The sequence below is a fragment of the Balaenoptera musculus genome, chromosome 9 (assembly GCF_009873245.2).
Source record: "Balaenoptera musculus isolate JJ_BM4_2016_0621 chromosome 9, mBalMus1.pri.v3, whole genome shotgun sequence".
In the NCBI taxonomy this organism is placed as follows: Eukaryota; Metazoa; Chordata; class Mammalia; order Artiodactyla; family Balaenopteridae; genus Balaenoptera; species Balaenoptera musculus.
The window spans coordinates 24,273,105-24,297,987 of record NC_045793.1 but is presented as its reverse complement, the minus strand read 5'-3'; the positions used below and the strand labels follow the sequence as shown (position 1 = coordinate 24,297,987).

The 24,883-nt window shown below is 45.0% G+C and overlaps 1 protein-coding gene across 1 annotated transcript; it reads left to right on the top strand.

The window, feature by feature from the left end:
* The first annotated feature begins 992 nt into the window (after positions 1-992).
* On the top strand, positions 993-12,268 carry LOC118900437 (protein FAM71F2-like). The gene is given in 6 exon segments (XM_036862783.1): positions 993-1,032; positions 4,296-4,480; positions 5,434-5,680; positions 7,228-7,278; positions 7,280-7,350; positions 11,824-12,268. Coding segments are annotated over 5 exon segments (732 nt in total). The 5' UTR covers positions 993-1,032; positions 4,296-4,316; the 3' UTR covers positions 12,023-12,268.
* Positions 12,269-24,883: the final 12,615 nt, after the last annotated feature.

Here is a 24,883-nt window from a genome sequence, read left to right as displayed (position 1 = left end):
AGAAGTGATGAGTTTGGGCATTTATTACCTTGTTTTGTTTTTTTAAAGGGAACGCTATTTTATTTATTTATTTTTGGCTGTGTTGGGTCTTCGTTTCTGTGCGAGGGCTTTCTCTAGTTGCGGCGAGCGGGGGCCACTCTTCATCGTGGTGCGCGGGCCTCTCACTGTTGCGGCCTCTCTTGTTGCGGAGCACAGGCTCCAGACGCGCAGGCTCAGTAGTTGTGGCTCACGGGCCTAGATGCTCCGCGGTATGTGGGATCTTCCCAGACCAGGGCTCGAACCCGTGTCACCTGCATTGGCAGGCAGATTCTCAACCACTGCGCCACCAGGGAAGCCCTATTACCTTGTTTTTTATATAACTTATTTAATTGTAAGTTTATATTATTAAATTTTTAATAATGGCTGTGTTTAACAACTGACTCATTAAAATTCCTAGAGATTTAACAGTTGGTTCTCATGGTCTTTTTTGTGATGCTCCAGCATACACTGTATCACACTTCCTCATTTGCTCAGTTTCCAAATAAATAAACCTTTTTGGTTGGTTAATAGCCTGGTGTTAAAAAAAAGAAAAAAAAAAGAAAAGAAAATTATCCCATGCGATGGGAGAGGGAAGATTGGGCTGAACTGTGGGCCCCATCTTGAGCTCTCCTGGCCCAGTGACGGCCTGACATTAGGCAAACAGGTCACATTTACAGAGAAAATTTTTGTGAGAGGCGTCGCCCTGAGTGGGGAGGATTGAAGGCTGTGGGTTTCCCAATAGCCTCCCTTGCTGCTGTGGCAGCTCGCAGTCTGGCCATAACCTTGGGAGAGTTGTTTTCCTCATGTGTGTGGGGAGATTGACTGAAAAATGGAGGAGGCTACATTATTGCTAGTTTGTAGTGAGTAGGAAAGGGGAGAAAAACACCCTGCTCACCCCCAGTCCTTCCTTGCCTCTTCTTTTTTTTTCCCTTTCCTGTTGTTACCCGTCACATTCCCTGATGTCATTCCTGCCATTGTGAGCCGACAGGCCCTTCCCAGCCTGGGGGACAGCCGGTAAGTCAGGAGGGGAGGTGGAGCTGTGGAGGTAGAGGAGTGGTGGTCACACCAACACCGTGGAGTTGGGCTGGGTCTGAGTGGAGCCCCAGGGATGTTCCCCAGCCCATCCTTCCCAAGAACCAATGAGTAAAATTAGGAGCCTCCCACCTGAGGTCAGGGAACCAGGCCCTGGAGTGGAACTTGGGGTTGAAGATGGCCTCCTTTGTCAACTGATTCATTCTCCAGAATTCAACTTGTTCTCTGACTCGGTGGTGTTTGAAAGCAACTTTATCCAGGTACCCTTGTGCAGCTCAGGGCCAGCTCTCCTTCCCTTTCCAAACCTGTTCCCGGGGATTGGTCCAAAAAATGCCGAGGCCTTTGAAAGCCCTGGGGAGGAGGAAGAAGCCAGGAGAGCCAGAGAAACGAGAGGGTCTGGGTCCCAAGTTCACCTCAGTTTGCGCCTACAGCATCACGGGACTCCCTGCAGGTCAGATGCTTTCGGGAAATAGAGTTACACCTGCAGAAGGAGACAGCAGAACCCACTCTCCAGGCAGGGTTCATAGGCACCCTCCCGGGGCCGCTAGTCCGCACTGGCTGATTAGAGGGGCTGAAGGCAGCTGTAGGAATCCCTGCTCTGAAACCCAACCTTCTTTCTGGGATATTATTATACAAATACCCTTGCATGAGACCAAGTTTCCTGGATAAATTAGCCTTGCCCAGATTCTACCATCCCCCAGAAGAGTAGTAATATGACCTTTGGAAGTGAGTGTTTGTGGCCTGGGAAGCATGGAGACACCAGGAGTGCGGGGCGGTCATTTCAATCCCTGTGACATCTTACCAAGGTGCTACCCCCTTCCCTCCAGTGGTCTGGCTGGTGACCACCTGTGCTCCGTTGCAGGTATGGCATAACCAGTCAGCAAGCTGTGTGAGAGGCAGGAGATGCAAAGAGAGATCAGACAGTGTCCCTGGACAAGAAGCTTGTGAATTTGTAGGTTTAAAGGACATAGTATAAAATGGGAGCTGTTAAGAAAGCTCTGTGTCGGAGGGTTTGGACCAGCTGAACCCCAAAGCATGAGCAGAGCACTCCTTCAACCTGGGCAGTTGTGGAAGCCTTCCCAGAAGACGGGGTCGTAAGCCATTCTTTGAGGTCTTGCTGAGACTTTGGTAGAAGAGCAGGGGGAGGACCTTCCAGGCAGAGGGACTTCAAGTTCCTGGGTGGAGGCAGGAGGCTGGAATGCACGGGAGGGTCTCCAGTCAGGAATCCATTCGGTGGAGTTGAAGAGTGATGAGGAGTCACAGGAGAGAAGGAAGGAACAATTGGAGGTGGGTGTTGGGCTTAATTTGGAGACCCCTTCACAGAGCAGCGAGCTACTCTCTGACGAGGTCCCCCAAAGGTTCATGGCTCCGGGTGCTCCCTGGTCCCTGCGCTGCCCCAGGGAGCTGCATAGCTGGGCGATCAGCTGGCAGCATGGGAGGCATGGGGGGGGGGGGCGGTGTGCTCATGCCTAACACACACTCAGAGGAGAATGAGCAGTACCGTGGGAAATCCAGACTCAAGATATCAAATTCTAGTCATGTCCTTGGGTGTGAGATTATGGTGGCAGGTTTATTCTCCTAATACGTTCTCTTTGGCCTAATATTAAAACTGTTTAGATTCTCTGGATGGACGCTAGGCGACTCAGGCAGCAAGAGACTCAGACTGTGCCAGGGAGGGGGGAAGACTGCCTGCTGAAGCTGGCCCACGGCAGAGCTAAAAGCTGCCTTGAACTGCTCCAGCCCACGTGGTTATGCTCTTCCCTCCTTTCCCTCTCCTCAGCATCACGTGACATCACTATCGTCACCGCCAAGAAACATCACCCGCAAACATTTATTTATTACTCTCAGTGTGTGTGGCCCTCTGTGTTTTGTAGCACATATGAATTTCATTCCACAACATGGGCTCCAAGAAATGTTACTTTTTTTTTTTTTTCAAAAATCAAAATTCACTTTCCTTGGGGCACCATCTATACTCATGCTTGTGGGAACTAACATTTCAGTCATTCCTGGGGCTTTCCCCTGGTCCCCAGTTCCACCACGGGCTGTGAATGGCCCCGATGGTCTTGCAAAGCCTAGGATATTGGGAGAAGGCCCTCTGGGCGTAGGGGTCACTCCTCAGATGTTCCTTACCCTGGTCCCTGTGGTTCCTTAGAGGCCACAGACCTGGTGCTTCTCTGCCCGCCCTGGAGAGTGAGGTAGGGGTGTCTTAGCTGAGACACTGTGCCCCAGTGCCAGGCCTCCATCTCCCTGTCCTGCCACAGCCCCGAGTGCTGCAAGAGAACAGGTCCTTATTACACTCAAGACCTAGCAACAAGCCCGGCACTCCCTCATCCTGGGGGAAGCTCCCCAAACCTCCCTCAAGTTGGGCTGCCTGAGTCTTCTCCGTTCAACAGCTCTTTCCTCACTCTCCTCCCCTTCTGGAACTTTCTTCTCACAATCTCCCTTCCAGACCATTAGAAACCTGTGCTGGGGCTTCCCTGGTGGCGCAGTGGATAGGAGTCTGCCTGCCAATGCAGGGGACATGGGTTCAATCCCTGCTCCGGAAAGATCCCCCATGCCGTGGAGCAACTGGGCCCGTGCTCCACAACTGCCGAGCCTGCGCTCTGGAGCCCGCGAGCCACAACTACTGAAGCCCGCGTGCCTAGAGCCCGTGCTCCACAGCAAGAGAAGCCACCTCAGTGAGAAGCCTGCGCACCGCAACGAACAGTAGCCCTCGCTCGCCACAACTAGACAAGAGCCTGCATGCAGCAATGGGGACCCAACACAGCCAATAAATAAATGAATGAATGAAGAAAGAGAGAGAGAGAGAGAGAGGAAGGAAGGAAGGAAGGAAGGAAGAAAGGAAGGAAGGAAGGAAGGAAGGAAGGAAGGAAGGAAGGAAGGAAGGAAGGAAGGAAGGAAGGAAGAAAAAGAAAAAGGAAGGAAGGAAGGAAGAAAGAAAGGAAGAAAGGAAGAAAGAAACCTGTGCTGGCTTCTTACTAGTGCATCCTTTTAAAATTAGTAATGCAAAGGACACGAAGAAGGGCAGCACAGCGTTCCTGTTGCCAATGAACGTAAGTCTCTCTGGGGAGACCCACAGGAAGGATAGATTCAGGTCATGACCCAGTCCAGTGTGCCACACACCTGCAAGAAGCACAGGTGCTCTAAGCCTGTCGCCAAGTTGAAGAGCCATTTTCTAGCATCTGTAACCTTCCATCCCTGTCTTCTGCTTCTCTCTGACCCATGTGCCTGGGGCTGATTTCTAGGTCACTAAGCTTGGGAACTGGATGGATGTCTGTGAAGGGTCTACCACTGTGATCCTCGGGGTGACCTCCTCGGTGCCCTCCTTGCCACTCCCCAACGTCCTCCTGATGGCCAATGTCACCTGGCCCCGGGGTCAGTTTTCCACCTGGAGCACACCTGGTAGTGCCCCAGTCATCACCCTCAGCAGGTAAAGAAAGGCTTGAGGGAGGGGCTGGAAGGGGCGGGATGAATGACTGCACTGTTTTGCAGCTGGACTTTACTTATATATTTTTTTATTTTGTTGCCTTTGTGTTTGTTTTTTTTTTTTTAGCAACATAATTTTCTTTTTTTAATTGGAGTAAAATTGCTTTACAATGTTGTGTTAGTTTTTGCTGTACTTTAGCTGAGAAGAAAGGACAGTGTTCTTTAGCTGATGAACTATGTAGACTTCATTCATTCATTTAACAAGTATTTACTTAGTATCTATGTGCACCAAGCACTGTGCTTGGTGCTGTGGTAGAGCACCAGTCCCTGTCTCGGCCTAGTTTTTGAGAATCTTGGCTTCCTTTTGCTTATTTTTTTTTGTCAATATCGACTTAGAGGTTTTCAAAAAGAAAGGTGAGCGATATGATAGTCAAATAGGATTATGAGGTGTTGAGATTGAAAAAAAAATACTGGATGTATAGGAGACCTCCGTCCATTTTCTTAATCTTTCAGCACAGTTAATCAGGATCTAGGGAGGAGGAGACCTGAAAATAGAGCCAGAAAACCTTAGTTCCATTTCCTACTTAAGAAGGTCTAAACTTGGGTAAATCACTTAGCTTCTCTGAGCCACAGTTTCAAATTCTGTAAAATGGAATTAATACTACTTATCTTTCCTTCATCAAAGGGTTGTTGTGAGGACTAAACAAGATATTATACATCGACTCTCAGCCATTGTTATTGGTGTGGGCAGATTCTTTAATAACTAAGGCCCTGGAAATCAGAGAAGAGTCGGTCTTAGTGATCATTCCCATTCTCAGACCACGAGCTTTCTCCCTTGGGTGTCCCCCAAGCAGAGGTGAGCGCCTAGTGAGGTTGACCCAAGCTCTAGGAAGGCACCAGCTTGGTTGATTAAAATCACTGATGCCTCTTCCATGGGAATTTCCTGATTGTGTCCAGGATTCTCCCACTGAAGTACGTGGAGCTACGAATCTGCGACCGGCTCCAACGCATCCTGAGGGTTAGGACAGTGACTGAAAAGATCTACTACCTGAGGCTCCACGAAAAACACCCAGATGCTGTGTTTCAATTCTGGATCCGCTTGGTGAAAATTCTGCGGAGAGGTCTGTCTATCACCACAAAAGACCCGAGAATCCAGTTCTCTCACTGCCTGGTGCCCAAGTTGCCCTGCAGCTCCACCGAAACAGTAAGTTTCACCAAGATCCTGCCAAGAGATCCATAGGGTCAGCTGGGAATCAGAAACATATCACCTCCCGAGAACTGATGGGTATTACGGTCTAGTGTTGTGTGGGGATGAGCAGACTTCTTTTTCAAGGGTCAATGATACGCACACACCAAATTGAGGTCTACAGACATAAAAAGTAAATTAACTTTGTTTTCCAAAAAAAGAGCTATAAAGTACTTCACTCACTTATAAATTGTTTGCTGTTTTTTGCTGGGTTTTTTTTTTTTCAGTGTTATAAAGGAATAATGCTCACTGAAGAAAATCAGAAAATTACAGAAAAATCACCCCTGCTTCTCTCCAGCCCCAAGCAATCACTTGGAACATTTTGGCATATTTCCTTCTATTCTTTCGTCTTAATTTTCAATTTATATATTTGAGGACATTAAATATATATACATTTCTGAATGTTGCTTTTTTTTCCAATTTAGATTATATCATAAGCATTTTCCCATTTCTTTTAGAAGCCCTTTATATACATCATTTTGGTAATTTCATGCTATTCAGTTGTATGAATGGGTTAAAATTTACTTCACCATTCCCCTAATATCATTCATTCAGAGTTGTTTAACATTCAGAGTTGTTTCTGACTTTTCATGATTGTAACTGATGCTACAACAAGCATTTATGTATCGTCCACATTTCTGATTGTTTTCTCAGAATTGATTTTTAGAAGCAGAATTCAAAGGGTACAGGCATTTTTAAGACTCTTGATACATACATACTGCCAGATTATTTCCAGGAAGTTCATACCAAATTGTACTCTCTCCAATAATATGAGTGACTATGTCACTGTATCCTTATCACAATTGAGAAGTATAAATTTTAATTTTCTAGTATGGTAGGCTGAAAAAAAGTGGATTCTCTGATTTTTCAATGAATTTGAACACTGACCTTTTCTTTTTTGCATTGGCTCTTGTGTTCTTTGGCCATTTTTCTATTGGCAGCTTTGCATTTTTCTAAATTGATTTGTAAACCAGAGCTTTTTATATATCAGGATTTTTAAGCCTTTAATCTCAAGTTTTTGCAAGTATTTCCCCTAAGGATTTGCTTTTCCCTTTAAGTTTATTTAAGGATTTCTCTTCTTTTCTTTTGACCCATAGAAGGCTTTCCCAGTACCTGCTTAGGGTAGAAGGTCAGGAAGGAAAAGCTGGATAGATTGGACAGCCTTAAACCTTCCGATTTCAGGATGGAAACACTTTCCTCGTCTCATGTAAGTGGCATACTTTAGGCACTCTATCACTGACTCCGAAAGTCAGCTCTGCTGCTCTGGTTCACAAGGTTCAGAGCCTGTGCTCTGGGCAGATGGCACAGCAGCCCATCAGGGAGAGGAGGTGATCCTGCTAGGGCCCCATTTTTGGTCTGATGATTCGAGGGCATGATGTTGAAGGAGCAGGTTCCCACGACTAGGCTGGCAGACACAAGTGAGTTCCTTCAAGGTTATGGCCCGAGGAAGCCAAGGGCTATCAGGGAGCAGACCTGGCTATCTGACTGCACGTTTCTCCACCCAGTCTGGAAGCAGCCTCCTGTCATCCTGCCAGTCCAGTGAAAGCTCCATGAAAGCTCTTGGCAGCCGAGCAGACCAGTGACTGTTTCTCGAATCTCTCAGGAAGGTCCCAGCTCACAGCAGACAGGTGGGTCCTCCGTGCAGGCAGCGCCGACATCCCTTCCCGCAGCACAGAGCCATGGCGCGGGGAGGGGTGAGGGGCGAGGGGCGGGGGGCGGGGGCGGGGCGGCGGTCAGTGACACCCTCTGCCTACCCATCTCAGTTCCTTCTCTTCACTTTAGACCTTTGCATGTGACGTGTCCCCTTAATTTTATTATAAGCCTGTCCTTGGGAACAGGGTCAGTGGCTGATTGATCTGAATAGTCCCTAGGTAAACCCCAGTGTTTTCATATGGAAGGTGTTCAGTAAAAGGAGTGAGGGATGAATAAATTAATTCAAAGAAGGGCAATAAAGCAGGCTCATGGAGTTATATATTGACTATCTCCAGCCCCAACTCGCAAGGGTCCCTTGGGTAAGACAATCCCAAGGCCTCCTTGCCTCACTTGTCTATTCTGTAAAATGGACAGAATAGACATTAACCCACATGGGAGACCACTGCTGGCTCCGAAGTTTTACTAATCTACTAAGTCATTGTGTTAGATTCTTTCTGTAACAAGAGATAGAAAACCAAAGCAAGATTGTTCAATCGATACATTGAAGAAGTACAACTTGTAGGGTATCATCAAAATGCCAAATTTTTTCCTTTCCTTTATAATTTTTTCAGCGGGAGAAGTTGTCTTCTTGCCCCTGGATAAAAGCTGGTCTCTGGGCAGGCCCCATAGCATATATGGGCTCCCTCTTAGAATATAAAAGAGTTCTTTGGTCCCTTTAAAGTGCAAAAGCAGCATCAGTTCTGAAATTAAAACATCCAGTGCCTGAAAATTATCAAAACTCTAAAGTGATCACATCACCCCGCTTCAGTCAGCTTGGCCTCATATTAAGATGGCCCTTCATTGTGGGGACTGGACTGTCACTCCTCTCCTTCTGCTTCCTGATTTTAAAGCTGGCTTTTTCTCTTAGGAACTTTTTTGGGTTCCTTGAAGTCCTCACCCCAATGCAAGACCCCCGCTCAGGCCCTGGCTCTGCAGGCGTCCATGCACTCAGGCACTAGCTGTCAGAGTCCCCTCACTTTTAAGGGAGTCCTTGCGGGTAGGGTTTACAGTGGCTCCAGGCGGGCTCTTTCTCTCCGGTACAGTTGACATCTTGTCCTCAGGAAATGTCCTCTCAGACTTTGACCGGCTACTGGAGGGAGGACTGTGCCTCCTGGACACAGAAGCAACTCCTCTTCACTCTGTCATCAAAGAAACCTGCTCTCCCGGTTCTGCCACCCTCCATGTTTCCTGGGTGGGAGTTGTGCCCCGCCACCTACTGGGTCTCCCAGACCCCAGGGGCCACTGCTCAAGGTCTCTGGGTGTTCCCAGGAAGCCTCTGTTGTTCAGCTGGAGGGGAACGAAGGAGCAGCTGTATACAAAGGACTCCACACATCCTCTCTCTCAGTGCTTTCATAGCCTTGCTCTGGGGCAGGGTCCCAGCTGTGGTCATGCTGGGTCAGTTCTCCCAGGTCATGGTGCGCCTTTATATGTACTTTCCAGTCTTTTTTTGTTTTTCAACTTCAAGATAGTATTCTTGAATTATAATGTAAAATTTTCCTCTTTGGGTACTCTTACTATTTGTATGTTGGATCATCTTTGAGTATCTAATTACCTGCCACTTTCTCTTTTTTATTCTTGAAACTCTCCTGCTTTTACCCTTCTGTTTCTCTTAAGGCATTATCTGCTTTGTTTGTTTGTTTTTGTGTTCTTTCTGGCTTTAGGCTTCGTTTTGGAAGTAATTTTTATTTCTTTAGAAATGTCTAATTCTTTTCTCAGTTTTATCACCGCATTTATAAATCTTTTATTTATATTTTTTTATTTTTATTTTTTAGGCTGCACCACACAGCTTGTGGGATCTTAGTTCCCCAACCAGGGATTGAACCCGGCCCTCGGCAGTGAGAGCACAGAGTCCTAAACACTGGACCGCCAGGGAATTCCTATAAATCTTTTAAATTCTGACTTAGTTTTTCTTTCATATGTTCTGTCATTTTCTTAACTTCTTTTAGCTCATTTTGAAATGCTAGGTTGCACTTTTCATTTGTTTTGCAGGCACATCTTTTTAGTGTGCATCCATCGTCTGTAAGGATTTATGATGCTTCATAGCTTCTTTTCTTTTCTTTTCTTTTTTTTAATTTTTGGCCGCCTTGGGCGGCATGCAGGATCTTAGTTCCCAACCAGGGATCGAACCCGCACCCTGCTGCATTGGCAGGCAGAGTCTTAACCACTGGACCGCCGGGGAAGCCCCAACCTCTTTCTTCCTTATATAATTTTGTGTTGCCTTGGATTATGATCTCTGATGTGAACGGTTTTCCTGAACCTTTGCGGGTGAGAGGCTGGTCAAGGCAGCTTTCTGGTTTGGGCTCCAGAGCTCCCTCTTGTGTCATTTTTGTGAAGTGTTTATGGCCTTGTATTTTTTAGGATTCCAGGGCTGTGTTCCTCTCTCCTATCTTTCCCTGACCTCTCTCTTTCCTTTGCTTTTATTGTTCCTGTCCTACTCAATTTGGGTTCCATTTCCAGTGGTTTTTCCTTGTTTGAGGACACGTCCTGCAAGGGAGAGTGTTCTGGTGGTTTTGAGAGTTCTTAAGGCACATACTTCACCAGCCTCTTCGGACTGTACCACGGACCCCTTGCACTTACTTCCAGTTTCCTTCTTCTCAAATTGGCTGGCTGCACTTACCACTGAGAAGCTGCGGGAGATGTAGGAGCTCTCCTGTTTACAGGCACATCAGATGCCCTGTTGCTTCTCTCTGCTTCCTCTCACACAGATACTGATAACCTGTGGGCCTTGGAGCTGTCTGTAGCTGTAATATTTTATCTGAGCTTTTCTCAAACAGGCCTTTATCTGTGGGACTCATGTTGGCCTAAATTGGAGGGGCAGGGGTTAACCCCAAAGAGCCATTGTAAGTTTGATTCCATATCAGAGATATTACTGGCTCAGGAGAAAAAAAAAATTTTTTTTTAATGTAAAATTTATTTATTTATTTATTTTTGGCTGTATTGGGTCTTCGTTGCTGTGCATGGGTTTCTCCAGTTGTGGAGAGCAGGTGCTACTCTTCGTTGCGGTGCGCGGGCTTCTCATTGCAGTGGCTTCTCTTGTTGCCGAGCACAGGCTCTAGGCATGAGGCCTTCAGTAGTAGTGGCACACGGGCTCGGTAGTTGTGGCTCGTGGGCTCTAGAGCGCAGGCTCAGTAGTTGTGGCGCACGGGCTTAGTTGCTCCGCGGCATGTGGGATCTTCCCAGACCAGCGCTCGAACCCGTGTCCCCTGCATTGGCAGGCGGATTCTTAAGCACTGCGCCACCAGGTAAGTCCAAAAGTTTTTATATTAGTTTCTCAGCTTGGAAGTTCTTGTACCATATATCGTTTCAGACCTCAAACCAGTATTGGGACAGTCCCAAAGATAAGAATTTTCAGCAGAGACTTTTGTTTTGACCCAGAATCCAAGTTGATGTAGATGAGCTTGTGGCACTGGACGGATTTCTTTCTGGTGTCCCTTTTTGCCGAGAAGGTGGCTTTGAAAGTCCTGGACTTATGTAAATACCTCAGTTAATGCCCTACCTAGCTCGGGCCCAAGACTTTATCTCCTGTGTCTCGTGGCCATAAAAACCCAAGGCCTGGGTCACCAAGACTGGCCAGTCCCTCAGGCAGCCCCACTTTAGCTCATACTTCACTGATCTTTAATTTTGGTCCCTGGGATTTTTACTTTACTTTTTGTGAGTTTAACAATGCATTTAAAATTGTGTAGATTATATTTTATCCAGCATTTCTAGGTGTTTTGTGGCAAAGACATTTTTAGATTATTAGACCATATTGCCGGTCTCTGGCTAAATAACCCTAAAATTAATTTCATTGGGAAAAAAAAAAACAACTCACTGTACTTATCTCTGAATAGTAAGTGTGAGTGATTTTTATTTTCTTTTGGGTGCTTTTTTATAGGTTTTTTTTTTTCATTTAAAATAAGCATGTATTTCACTTGAAATCAAAATTTTAAAAAATTTTAGCCCAATGTTTGTTTTTCTAGACACACAAGTGGTTGTGATTTTTTTTTTCAGTTGTTATTGTTTTGGAGAACTGTCTGAGGTTTTCTTTGCACTTATGCTGATACCTGGCAGGCTACAGTGGGCATCAGGCAGATCCCAGTGGGTTCAGGTCTTGCCTTTGACTCATAACATGTTACATTCTCAACACATAAAAGCAAGGCTTAAGATTTGGAGGGGTATCTGTTCCACTTCAGCAGAGATGCCTTCGCTCCAGCCTCCCTCCCACTTGGCTTTCTCTGCTCAAGTTGCTTGTAAGTACCTCATGCCATAAATACATGTTGCCACTGCCCATCATTTCCATATTTAGATCTAGGTTCAAGGCACTTATGCTGGAAAAGACGTAATTTAAAAAGTTTTAAAATTAGATTCTTAACAATGCTTTCTTTTTCTTCTATTGCTTTCAATGACCCCGACATCCTGGGCTACTCCAGAAACACCGATACCACCGCTGAAATAGACAATTTCAACTGCTAAGACAAGACACCCTCTCCAGTGGCATCCCCTGTCAATTCGAATATACCCATGAGAGCCACCTTGAGCCACAGTCTCTGGGAACAAGAGAATCCAGAGGAGCACTTCCTGCAGGTTCCTGTAGCCAGTTCCCTAGGAGAGAACTTCCTGGGACCCTAACACCTAGCCAAGACAGGGTCATCTTCCCAGGCTTTGTTCAGTCCACTTGCTACAACCTTCTATAATGCTCTTTTCCTATTGTGGCCCAGATGACCATGGGAGAGGTAAGATGGTGTTTATAACAAGGTGCTTCAGTACTTCCACCAATAAACCTCCAAGTGAGTCCCTAATTGTTGTAGTTTGTGCTATGGGGGGTGGAGGTGGGGAGGGGCTGGAGAAGGACTAATTAGGAGCAGTAGCTCACTCCTTGGGGAAATAAATGGAAAAACATTCTGTTATCTCAGTTGAAACCCCCAAACAGCCAAGCAAAGCCAAGAAAGCCAGTCCGGAGGAAAGGACCTGGGGAGAAATCCAACTTCCTCTTACAAAGGGATAGGGGGAAACAGAGACAGGGCTGCTACAAGCCCAAAGTGAAAGAATCCTGAGAATGATGGCGACCAACTAGGAGATGTTTTTGTGTTGCCCCACTTACCTCAAACAAGAACGCGAGTCTTCCTGCCCCATTCCCTGTGTTAATGTAAAGCTATGAAAGCTCATCCTGGCCATGCAAACTTTGGTTGCTAATGAAGATGGGGCTTCTGTCAAGGAAGATGGTGACCACCCATCACTGGAAGTCCTAATTGATTGACTCTTCCAACCCAGGGCCTAATGAAACCCAAGTGGAAGACACAGTGTCTGTGTATATCAGGGATAGAACAGGACCCTTGACCAACCTCTGGACAAATGGGGAATACTGACTTGAGAAATACTACCACAACATTCAGTAGGCATTTATCAAGCTCTTGCTAGGTGCCAGACACTGCACTAGTTGCTGGGTATATTAGAGAGAACAAGACAGATGGACATGATACTTGCCTTTAGGGAGCATATGGGAGAGATACTGAGCCCTGTTTTGGAGACACAGGGAAGCCATTTAGGTTGACATGATGTTTGAGCCACCTGGTCTGCAAATCAAGGCTGGAGGACCTGCTTCCCTATAGTTCACACGTGGGTAATACAGTGATGGAAGGAGAAAGAACATGACTGCCCTCCCCTTGTGCATGCTCAGTTGGGCTGAGTGGTAAATCCTAGCTAGACTGGGTCAGAAAAGACTCTGAGCTGAGAGGATGCCTAGTGTTTGTTGATTTCTTCCTGCCTCCCGTAAAAATTAAAACAACAAATTTCCTTTCAGCATGTTACAATCAAACAAGCTGAGCATTGTTGATGCTGGTGAGGGACATCTAGAAGCAGAACTTAGAAAAGACGAATGTGAAGGGTGACCACCCTTCCCAATTTATGCCTGTTGTTCTAGTATCATTATTAATGTGTATGCATTCCACTCTCAAAAGTATCCCTAATATGGTATGTTTACAAACATTTAGGAGATCTCCATCCTCATTTCTATTGCCTTGGTTTAAGCCTCCATCAGCTCTCACCTAGATTATTGTGGTAACCCCCATTGGTCTCCCAGATTCTGTCATCATTGTAACAATAATAGCTAATTTCATTAGAAACTTACTATATGCCAAACACTATGCTAAGACTTTACAAAGATCACTTAAGCGACACACTCATTAGGAGGTAGATACTCTATGATCACATTTTACAGATGATGAGCCCGAGCCACAGAAAGGTTCAAGAACTTGCTTAAGGTCATATAGGGAGCGAGTAGCAGAACCAGGATCTGAACCCAGTCCGTCTAACTCTGAAGTTCATACTCTTATGAATTCGATTTATTCCCAAGCCATTTCCCATCTATACTTCTAAAAAGCCATCTTTCTGAAACATAAATCCATCGCTTCACCCGTGATAAAAGCAAACTCTTTGATACAAAATGACCAGGCCTATCTCTCCAGCCTCTCCACTGGCCACTGCTCCCCTTGAACCTCATGCTTCCACCATGCCAAATTTCTTGTGGTTTCCATAATACACCGTGTGTTTAGATAGTGCAAGGATGTTGCACATCCTTCACTCTATTCAAATACCTGTCCTTGCATTTTCTACCTGTTGCTCTCATGATACTTGTCCTTATTGATGGAGTTCTTCTATGCTACCATTGTGCCCTGCGTGTGCCCATTTTACAGCATTTCTCACACCCCTGTAGTTGCTTACCTGTCTGTTTCCTTGGTGGGACTATGAGAAGAGATACCATTTTATATTAAAGTTTTCTGATTGCCAGTAAGAGAAGCTGACTCTAATTTAAACCAAAAGGAATTTATTGGAAAAATATGAGTTGGCTCACGGCATCAAAGGGACAGCTGAAAAGTCAGTCCTGGAACGCACTGATACCAGAACAGCTCTGGGGATTCAGGTAAGGATGGCTAATTGAACGTTTCATCAAATGCTGCAGCAGGCTGGGTGGTTTCCCCAAAGGAAACTGAGGGCTGTTACAAAAGAACAATTAGGGGAATGGATGTCTGGTGGCTGATAATAACAAATGTCCACCACAGTCTGACTTTGTGTTCAGAGAGGCACTCTGCCATGGCCTCAAGCATTTCTGTATATCCTTGCTGAGGAAGCCAGATTTCAAGGCCTAACTGTCCTCTGACCTTGAGCCATTTGTGTAGCTAGTCACATAGACAGTTAAATAGATCAAGGTGACTAACACATGACTACCTTATGATGACTTGCTCTTGGGGAAGGACACTGGTTTGGTTACTGTTTACTTACTGTTTGCTGAGCCCTTAGACCTGGGTTCCTCAGCTGCAATGCAATCCACTGCAGGCATAGCCCTCACCTGGGCCCATCATGTTGCCCTGTGGGGACTGGGGGCCTGGCACTGCCATGCTGATGCTCCTGCTGTTTGCTGTGCTGTTATAACAAACTGTCTTGCTTTGATCCATTGACTCCTTTTTTTTTTTGGCTGCATTGGGTCTTTGTTGCTGCGCGTGGGCTTTCTCTAGTTGTGGCGAGCGGGGGCTGGCTACTCTTCGTTGTGGTGCACAGGCTTCTCATTGCGGTGGCTTCTCTTGTTGTGGAGCACAGGCTCTAGGTGAGCAGGCTTCAGTAGTTGCAGCACGCGGGCTCAGTAGTTGTGGCATGCGGGCCCTAGAGCCACAGGCTTCAGAGTTGTGGCACGTGGGCTCAGTAACTGTGGCTCACGGGCTCTAGAGCACAGGCTCAGTAATTGTGGCACACAGACTTGGTTGCTGTGCAGCATGTGGGATCTTCCCGGACCAGGGATCGAACCCGTGTCGCCTGCATTAGAAGGCTGATTCTTAACCACTGTGCCACCAGGGAAGTCCCGATCTATTGACTTGCTGTCTCCTTTGGGCAACTTTGGGCTTTTGGTAAGTCCATCTGATTGCTTCCTTAGTCGTTTTCTTTGGAGTCATTTTTTGTCTGTGACTATTCATAATACTATGTACATTGAGACAGAATATAGATTTAATCAAAGATAGCAAGAACTGTATTTGGAAGATGGGTGAAAGGCAATTGTGTGGAGGTTGGGGGGAAGGTGTGGGAGAGGAGGGAGGTGATAAAGAATACATCTTCATCTTTTATAGTTGGAAATCAGTAGCTAATACCCAAAACTGAAAAATCAAGAAGTAACAATGTAAGTGTGTTTTTGAGAGATCCAAGGATAACTATTCAAAGAAATATCTAAAAGAGTTTAGTTATTTCTGAGAAATGAATGAGGTAATGGAGGGTATGTGGACAAGTGACTGCTTTTTTTTTTTTTTTTTTTTTTTTTGGCTGCGTGACATGTGGGATCTTAGTTCCCCCACCAGGGTTCGAACCCACACCCCTGCAGTGGAAGCGTGGAGTCTTAACCACTGGACTGCCAAGGAAGTCCTGTGACTGCTATTTTTGATAACAGGCCTTGATTTGACTTTGTATACCATGTTCATGTAAAATGCTGATGAAAATAATTTAAAAATTAAGATAAAATAGAAATTATGCAGGAGAAACTTGCATCTTGCTATGCAGTTTATGAACAGAAATATTGGCTGTACAGCTGAGGTCCCTCTGTCACCCTCCTCAGTTAATCAGTTAGGTCCTCAGTTCCTTGAACCCCAGAGGTGATGATTATTATCCTGAATTTGCTGCTTATAATTTACAATTTAAAAAAAATTATATATATATATATATATATCTCCTTTTAGAAGGCTCCCTGCCCTTGTGTAATACCCCTAATCCTCCCTCCCCTTGAGTGTAGGCTGGATTTAGTGACTTGCTTCTAATGAATAGCAAGTCACTTTCAAGTGGCTTGGATTGTAAGTCTGTACTTCCATTTTGCTGGCATTCTCTCTCTGGCTGTTCTCATATGCTTGGTCCAATAGGGAAGACCACCTGGCCAGGAAACAAAGGTAGCCCCCAACTAACAGCCAGTGAAGAACTGAGGCCCTCAGGCCAACAGATGGTAAAAAATTAGATCCTGTCAACATCACGGGGTGAGCTTGAAAGTGGATCTTGCTCTAGTTGAACTGTAGGGTGATGGTGATCCTGGCCAATACTTTGATTACAGTCTCATGAGAGACCCTGGGCCAACACCTTGATTGCAGCCTCATAAGAGATCTGGAAGCAGAGACCCCAACTAAGCCATGCCTGGATTCCTGTCCCATAGAAGCTGTGAGATAATAAATGTGTGTTTTGGGGATAAACATATGAAGTTTTGGGTGTAATCTATTATGCAGCAGTAGATAACAGATAGATATGTATATCTATATATATCATTATGTATCTCTATATCTGTCCATATATTATATCTGTATATCTATCTACCTATCTACTTACTTACCTACCACCTACCTGTCTTTGAGTGGTTTGTAGGTGGTTTTACCCACGTGCATGTTTCGGATAGGGATAAAATGTTTAGACAGATGATGTTATATTCTGTATGTTCCTCTGAAACAGTTTTTTTACTCAACGTTGAATCTGAGGCATTCCATTTTGACTGGCAGACTACACAGTAGCCTTTAGGGTCCCCCCACTGGTGTTAACTCAGAGTCCCCATGGTCCCTGACTGTTTGTGCATTTCCCTTTTACGAGGGCACATTATCCTTGTCAGTGGCTTAAAGTCTCTTTGGGGATGCCCAGGAGAAAGAGTCATAGTAGGTGCTCTATGGTGTTTATAACAGGGTCCTTGGTTAAGGGTTCTGGCCTTCCCTTCATTTGAGGAGCTCTGGGTCTGAGTATTGACTGAGGCTTGAAAAGTTGTGAGCAGCCATGATTCTGTAACCATATTCCTCAGAGCTAGCTATCATCATTCTTCTGATGATGCAAATGACCTTAGTCACTGCCTATCAATCTTATTCCTAGAGAACTTAAGTCAGCCCTGATTTTTTTAGTTGTCAACAACCAAGTCTCACTAGTTCAGGCATAAAATGAACATTGGACAGGCTATCCAACAGCTGACACACTGTCCAGAAAGGTAAGAGAGAAATGGCTTGCAGGCTTATGCAGCCAGGACAAAGAACGATGGCCCAACCACAGCAGGACTGCTCCGACAAAGACCCCACTCCCCACTACTGCACATACACTACAGCCCCCACCAGTGACCCTGGGCCAGGAGTCTTCTAAAATCAGACACTTCTACTGCCACCTGGCCCTGAAAACGAGACTCTGTGCAGTGCTGACTTCCTTATGTTCTCACTCCCAAGCAAGCGAGTCTGCTTGGGAGAACCCAGGTTGCAGGATGTACCTGAGCTGAAACAGAGTCTAGCTAAGTAAGGTCTGGCTTCCTCCCAGGCGAAGTAAAACTCACAAAGTGTAAATCCCCAACTAGAAGTACCAGCAGCCAGAAGCCATGAAAAATGTCCCCAAAGCACCCTTAATTAATTAACTACAGACCCAGATCTCAAAAGGTCGAACCATTCTCAGCTCTGATTACCAAGCCTGACTATGCTTCTGCTCCTGGAGTGCTCCCCAGAATCCTCTTTTCTCCACCGAGATCTCCACTGGAGCCCATTTACTGGCTTGCAGAGAGCCTATTAAACATTCTAATGCTTTCTCAAAACCTTGGAGCTGTACAAGTATTCAGGGTCTTCTCAAAGGACAGAGTTGGATGAGGACAGGTACATGTTAGATGAGTCAGTATTCTTGCCTTGCAAAGCCTTTGAATTCCTCTTTCTACATTGTATCAAGGAATTTCTGGCCTCTCACTGTTCTTTTCTTTTTTATGGGGGATTTTTACACTGAAAAGACATTTGCCATCACTTGTATATTTTACACATTTTTAAAAAATTTTTTAATTTAATTTTATTTTTTTATACAACAGGTTCTTATTAGTTATCTCTCATTGTTCTTTAACGTGAATTGCGTTGAATCCAAGCTCACTTTAACCAACACAGGAAACTATTAGAAACATACAGAGCTGTGAGAAATAGCACAATCATTACATAATCTCTGGGAAGAGCACCCATATCAGTAAAATCAATCCTATCTAAAATTATGTTCTCCCTCTTTGATGGAGTGCCTTAAAATTTATTCTAATAGATACTCCCAGACTTTACAGATACAAATTGTCAAATTTCTACAATATGTTTTCCTGGGTAAATACTTTCTCTTCCCTACATTTATTTCTACACTTATCTACCCAACACCCACTGGACATCGTGGAATCGAATTCTGGTTATCAGCCTCCTAACATTGAGGGGAATTTTTAGCATCCTCCTGCAAGAAGGGAAAGGCTTCCTCTCACAAGGGATAGGCAGTGGGAAATTTCCAGAAGGATTTGAGGATTTGGGTCTTCCAAGTCTTGTCAGCTGTTCCTGTTCCAGTTATTAGAGATTCACTTTGTTTCATTGTGCCCCTCTTTTACATAAAAGACTGGATTGAAGCTGTGACTTCGGCAGTCTTCAAAATTCAACAACCCAAAGAACCAGATTCTGAGTTCTTTGAAATTTTTTTCTCTTTCTTTGAGTTATTCAGTGTCATCAGAAGCACCCATTGTACCCCAGTGTCCTGGAAGTCTTCATACCCTTTATATTGTCCTAAGGCAGCAGCCACCTTGTTCCCCAGATGCCCTCAGCCAACAAATGGTCCTCATTATCAACAACTTATAATTTAATTAGCTGTGGGCCATTGACAGTTAACTTCCCCTCCCAGAATTTTGCTGGAATCTTGCTGCATTCTATTCCATCTTGTTAGGGTAATCAACTCCCTGGGGACCTATAACCTGCAATCCACTCTCTAGTACCAATTTCGATATCAGAGTCCTTCAGCTGCAAGCAATAGGAACTACTCTATCTTCGGCAGAAAAAGCTGGGGTTTTGTACCCACCACCCCATGCCATTGGAGGCTGACTCACAGAATCAGAGACAATTGGAGAAACAGGCTTAGAAAATGCAGACCCAGAGCAGCACCAAGGATGTAGGACTTGGATTTAATGTACACTTTGTTTGGGACACTGTCACTGGCTTTAATGTCTCCACCATGTTTTCTGTCCTTGTGGTTTTCCATTTAACATTCAATGACCCAGGAACCTAGCTTTGGCCTTGTGCCTACCTGTGCCAGTTACCTTCCCTTTTCCCTCCAAACTCACTCTCTCCCTTCTCCACCCTCTCCATGCCCCAGAATGCCTATGGTTCCTGCCTGTTGTACAAGTTGATCTGTATAGCCTACATCAAAGGGCCCATTGCCTGGGGTCTCCAGGTGGGTTTGGCCAGTGGGAAGTCCAGGTAGGAGATCAGAGGGAGAGGGGAGGATGGGGTCAAGACAATTATTCCCTCCCTTGTAGTAGCATAAGGCTGGCTGTGTGTCCCTTAACAGAAGGAAACTGCTCCTCTCATGGCAGCCTCTTCCAGTCAACTATCTCTTTCTGGTTCCAGTAACCATTGCCTCCCCTCACCCTTCAGGTCCATTATGGACTTAGCTAACTGGATGCCCCCTCCTGAATTTTATATCTTGAGCAAGGATGTCGCTCATCCCCACAAACGAAGGTGTGGCAGTGGGGACAGCATCCTGACCAGGCACTGCTGGCTATGTGACAGGGGCCGGGCATCCATCCAGCTTATTGCTCCTCTTTTGATTCCTGACAAGAACCCAAAATCCCCCGAGTCTGGTTCCCTTAACTTTCAGCTGTTGTCAAGACCTCCCAATAGTCTTCCAAAGAATTCTCTTTGGCTTAGGTTGGCCTGTCATTTCCTGTGCCTACAACCATGAAGTCTAATTGATGTGCTGCTATCCCCAGAAAAGTGGATGCTATGTAAACATGGCAACCACAGGTGTCTTATTCATTTGTGTTTCCTCCAGTGCCTGGTTCCTGCCATGTACCCAGTTAAAGGTTAAGTAAATCCATTTCTGCCACAGCCAGCTCCGGCTGCCCCATGTTGTTCCTCCCCGCAAACGAGGGAAGAAACTACAGCCTTTGCTGAATGAACTTAGTGAAATTGACTTCCCAGAGACTATTTCTTAGATGAAAATAACACAACATAAGGGATTGGTAAAGCTTTTAATGGCCAATAAACACATCATTTAAAAGGGAAAAGGGATAAAACATTGTTATCCAGAGTCATTTAGAGCCCACCAGGACACGACATTTGCAAAAACGATCCCCCAAACAATGTAAGAATGCATCTTAAAGTTTCTGAAATGGAATTCAGAGAAAAGAGAAAATGTCCTCAAGGAATAATACCAAGATGGACCCACTTAAAATGTGTGATGGAAGTGAGATGAAAGCTTCACAAATGCCCTCGTAAGTCTCAAGAGAAATAATCAACAGCGGGTCCATCAAGACTCTAGTGGTATTGATGAGACAGCAGGTAGGGGAAGCAGAGAATCTGGGGACGGTGAATCTGTAGAAATGAGAGGTCCTGACCTGCATCCTGGGGCCACCAAGGGATCCACTAATGAACTCTCAGAACCACAGGCCATTGATTTAGAAAACAAAACAAAACATGTCTTCTCTTCAGCAAGAATCCTGTTGGTCAGTTTAGCCAGAATCCTCCTTACCCCTGATGCTTCCTCTTACTAATTTTCCATCCACTTCTCCTCACCCTGCTCCTTGGCTATAAATTGCCACCTATCCATCCTGCATTCAGAGTTGAGCCCGATCTCTCTCCCCAGCTGCAAAATTCCATTGCGGTGGTCCCTCTACCTGTTGTGTTAGTCCCCCCACCCCTCTTGTCCCAAATAAAGTCTTCCTTATCTTGCTTAAAAAAAAAAAAAAAAAGTCCACAAGGGGTCAATCTTGAGAAATCGAAGACTATGGTTTCAAAAGAAAAACAACCACTGAGAATGGTAAAGCTTCATAAAATGAGCATTTTAAATATAAATCTAGGGACTTCCCTGGTGGCGCAGTGGTTAAGAAATCCTCCTGCCAGTGCAGGGGACATGAGTTCAATCCCTGCTCTGGGAAGATCCCACATGCCGCAGAGCAACTAAGCCCATATGCCACAACTACTGAGCCTGCGCGCTAGAGCCGGCGAGCCATAACTACTGAGCCTGTGTGCCACAACTACTGGAGCCCACGCGCCTAGAGCCCGTGCTCCGCAACAGGAGAAGCCACCGTAATGAGAAGCCCGCGCACCACAACGAAGAGTAACCCCTGCTCACAGCAACTAGAGAAAGCCCGCGCGCAGCAACGAAGACCCAATGCAGCCAAAAATAAATAAATAAATAAATAAATAAATAAATAAATTTATATATAAAAAAAAATTACCAATGGCAATTAAAAAAAATAATAAATGAAAATCTAGAATTATTAAGGCTAAGGCCACTTTCAGGAGCTATAACTTGAATGGAAACAACCAGAAATACAACAATCTAGAAATACACCGAGAGAGGATGGTTCAGGTTTTCGAATCTGTCTCTGATTCCTGGCTGACTTAGGATAAATCAACTCATTTCCCCATTGGAGAGATACATTTTTTTTATTACGCCCCCAAGCAAAACCTTGTTTTTGAATGTCAATAGTTGCAACAATAACCGGAAACACACCATGTGTCCATGACAAACAACGAAGTAGTCATAATTTATTCTAAGTTGGTCTTATAGCCCCCTAAAGTCTCCACGCTGCCTTGCACAAAGAACGAAAGGAATTTCTGTCATATCTATCCCTCCCCTCACCACCATTCAAGGGCCATGCCTAGATGCAAGACGAATGTGGCAACTAGTGGTATCAGATCATCACACACACGCACTCGGGACATTCCACTTGTAAACGCTTTGCATTTTTCAAATTGTCTCCACTTCTACAATCTAATGTAATTTTCCCAATTGTGTGAGATAGCTGTTATTTTGAACTATACCTTACAGATGAGAAAAGTAAAGCCCAGAACAGCTTGGCAGGAACTTTGGGCAGCCTGTGAGTCTCAAAGTCCAGAGGGCAGTAGGGCCAATGGCCTCTGGGCCTCTTCTCACAAGTGTCAGTCCCTCTTGCGCCCATTTCTGTCAGCCGTCATCACTGAGACCTTTGGTTGCAGGCTCAGCCCAGCCTAGTTGCTAAACCAGGGGCCCAGCCCAACCCCAAGACCCGGATTCTTGACGATGTAGCAGACCGGATTCTTGACGATGTAGCAGAGCGAGTGACTGGCACCAGGTGGCGCCACACTGCAGGCGGGACCCCAGTGGACTGGATCTGCACCTCCCAGCCCCTTGGCTGAGTAGGCTAACCTCAGGTATTTAATTAACTTCAGAATGACGCCACACCACCTGATTGACTATTTGGGACCTCACTTGTCAAACTATAGTTGGGCTTTTACTGTTTTTCAGAAGCCAGTTCAATACACCTTCAAGGGTATTATTTTTTTTTTTTGTAACTACTGCATTCTGAGTACAGGTCTCTGATTAGCTTTCATTCTGACTTCTGAGAGTCATACACAAGCATTTACATATTAGAATATGTATTTTTATTATAGTTTTTTCCTTTTATATGACAGCTGAGCTAGCACATCGATTTTGAAAACCCATATGTGTATACATTTATATTTATATATGGTATAATCACTGTATTTTATTTCAGAACAGCAGAACAGGTGTTACAAAATATTTGCCATGAAAAGGGGACTTGGGTCTGACAAGGTTGAGGACCATCATATGGGAGTATTGACCTGCTCCTGGATATTTCCTGGTTGACTTGATGATACTTGAACAGACAACAACTTTAAGCCTACTTTGCTGTCTCCACTTTCTCCTGCTCTCATCTCACCCTGGGGCTGCTCCTTTGCTCTGCTGGTTCCACACCTCCGTAGCTCTCAGGGAAGCAAGTGTCTGACAGCATCACTTGTGCCCTGGTACAATCCCATGAGTGCCATCGCTCCCCCCAGGCTCTCTCCCACCCCTTCCCAGCCCCTCAGCTACATCCTACCTGTTCTGCCCTCACTCCAACTCACTTCTCATCTGCCCTCACTCCAACTCACTTCTCATCTGCCCTCACTCCAACTCACTTCTCATCTCCAATCTCTTCTGGACTGTCCGTCCAGGTGAGATCTTGGGCTATGCTATCTCTCCTGATGGCCCTTTAAATGTCCTTTTCTCTAGTTGGAGATGCATCCTGTTCTCATGGAATAATCTTTGTCAATTCAGCCTGGAGATCTGAAAAACGGTGAGCCCAGCTGAGCTTTTCTGTCTCTGCAGAGGCAGTGCTGTGATCAATAAGGGCTTCTACTCTTGAAGATTTTTCTTACTGTTGTTTTCCCTGAGCTGATTACTCATCCCTCAGGCTGCCTCTCTCCTTTTGGGGGTGGTGGGTAATTTGTGAGAACACACACAATTATATTAACTTGCTTTCTTTATTATCAGGCCATACCCAGGTTTTCTGTTTTCCCTATCCTTTGGCCACCACTTAACCTCCTTCCTGGTTAGAGTGTCACTAGTTAAAATTTTGCCGTTTAAAAAAAAATATGTATTTACTGTGGATGTCAGAGGGAGTAATTCTGTGACATGCTTCTTTGCAGAGGCTGCTGATAATCCACCAATATCCTTCATCCTTAAATAATAAATAATAGAACTCTACAGTTCTACATGGGCTCATGGCCACCCAGCCAAAAGGTACATTTCCCAGCTTCCCTTGTATCTGGGTGTGGCCATGTGACAGAATTCCAACCAATGGGATGTGAGCAAAAGTGATTATGCCATTTCCAGGCCATGCCCTTAAAAGGAAAGAGTGTACACTCCCCTTCCCCTTTCCCCTTCTCACTGGCCAGGATGCAAACATAATGGCAGGAGCTGGAGCAACCACCTTGGAACCCACCTGTTGAGAATAGCAGAGATGCTCTTATCAACTATGGACTGCTTACCTTTGGACCACTATGTAAGAGAGAATCAAAATTCTGTTTTGTTTAACTCACTGTATTTTGGGGGCTTTTGACTACCTAGATTATACTCTAAGTAATACAGCTTCATGTTGCTACCTTTACCCAGGAGCCTGCACTTCCTTATTACTTGACTTATTTGTGTTTTCTTATTTCAAATTTTATGTTTTATGTCTTCCTTTTTAAAACTTAAGGTGTTAGCTAGTGGTTCGTCTAAGTTTTCTTTTTCAAAGAACCAGCTTATGGCTTTATTTATTCTAGTGAGCTTAGAGTTTTAAGATTATTTTTGCTACCTTGACACTTGAATTAATTTCTAGCCATTTATGGAATTGTTGGGTCACATCCTTTCCTCCTCAACACTCTTTCTACATTGTTCCATTGTCTTATGCCATCTAAAATTGCTGGAAAGAAATCTGAGGTCAGTCTCATTTTATTCTTCTTGGTAGATTGTCTGCTTCTTCCGTCTGGATGTTTGTAGTAGGAGGCTTTTGTTATCTCTGAGATTTAGGAACTTCAGAAGAGCTATTCTGAGCTCAGTGGTTTCTTTACTCGATTTACGTGGAATATAGGAAATCCTGTTCATTTGCCAAATTGAGTCTTTTTGTTTCAGAAATGACTTTTCTTTTATGCTTTTGACTATTTTTTCAATTCCATTTGTTCCCTCCTCATCAGGACTCTAGCTGTA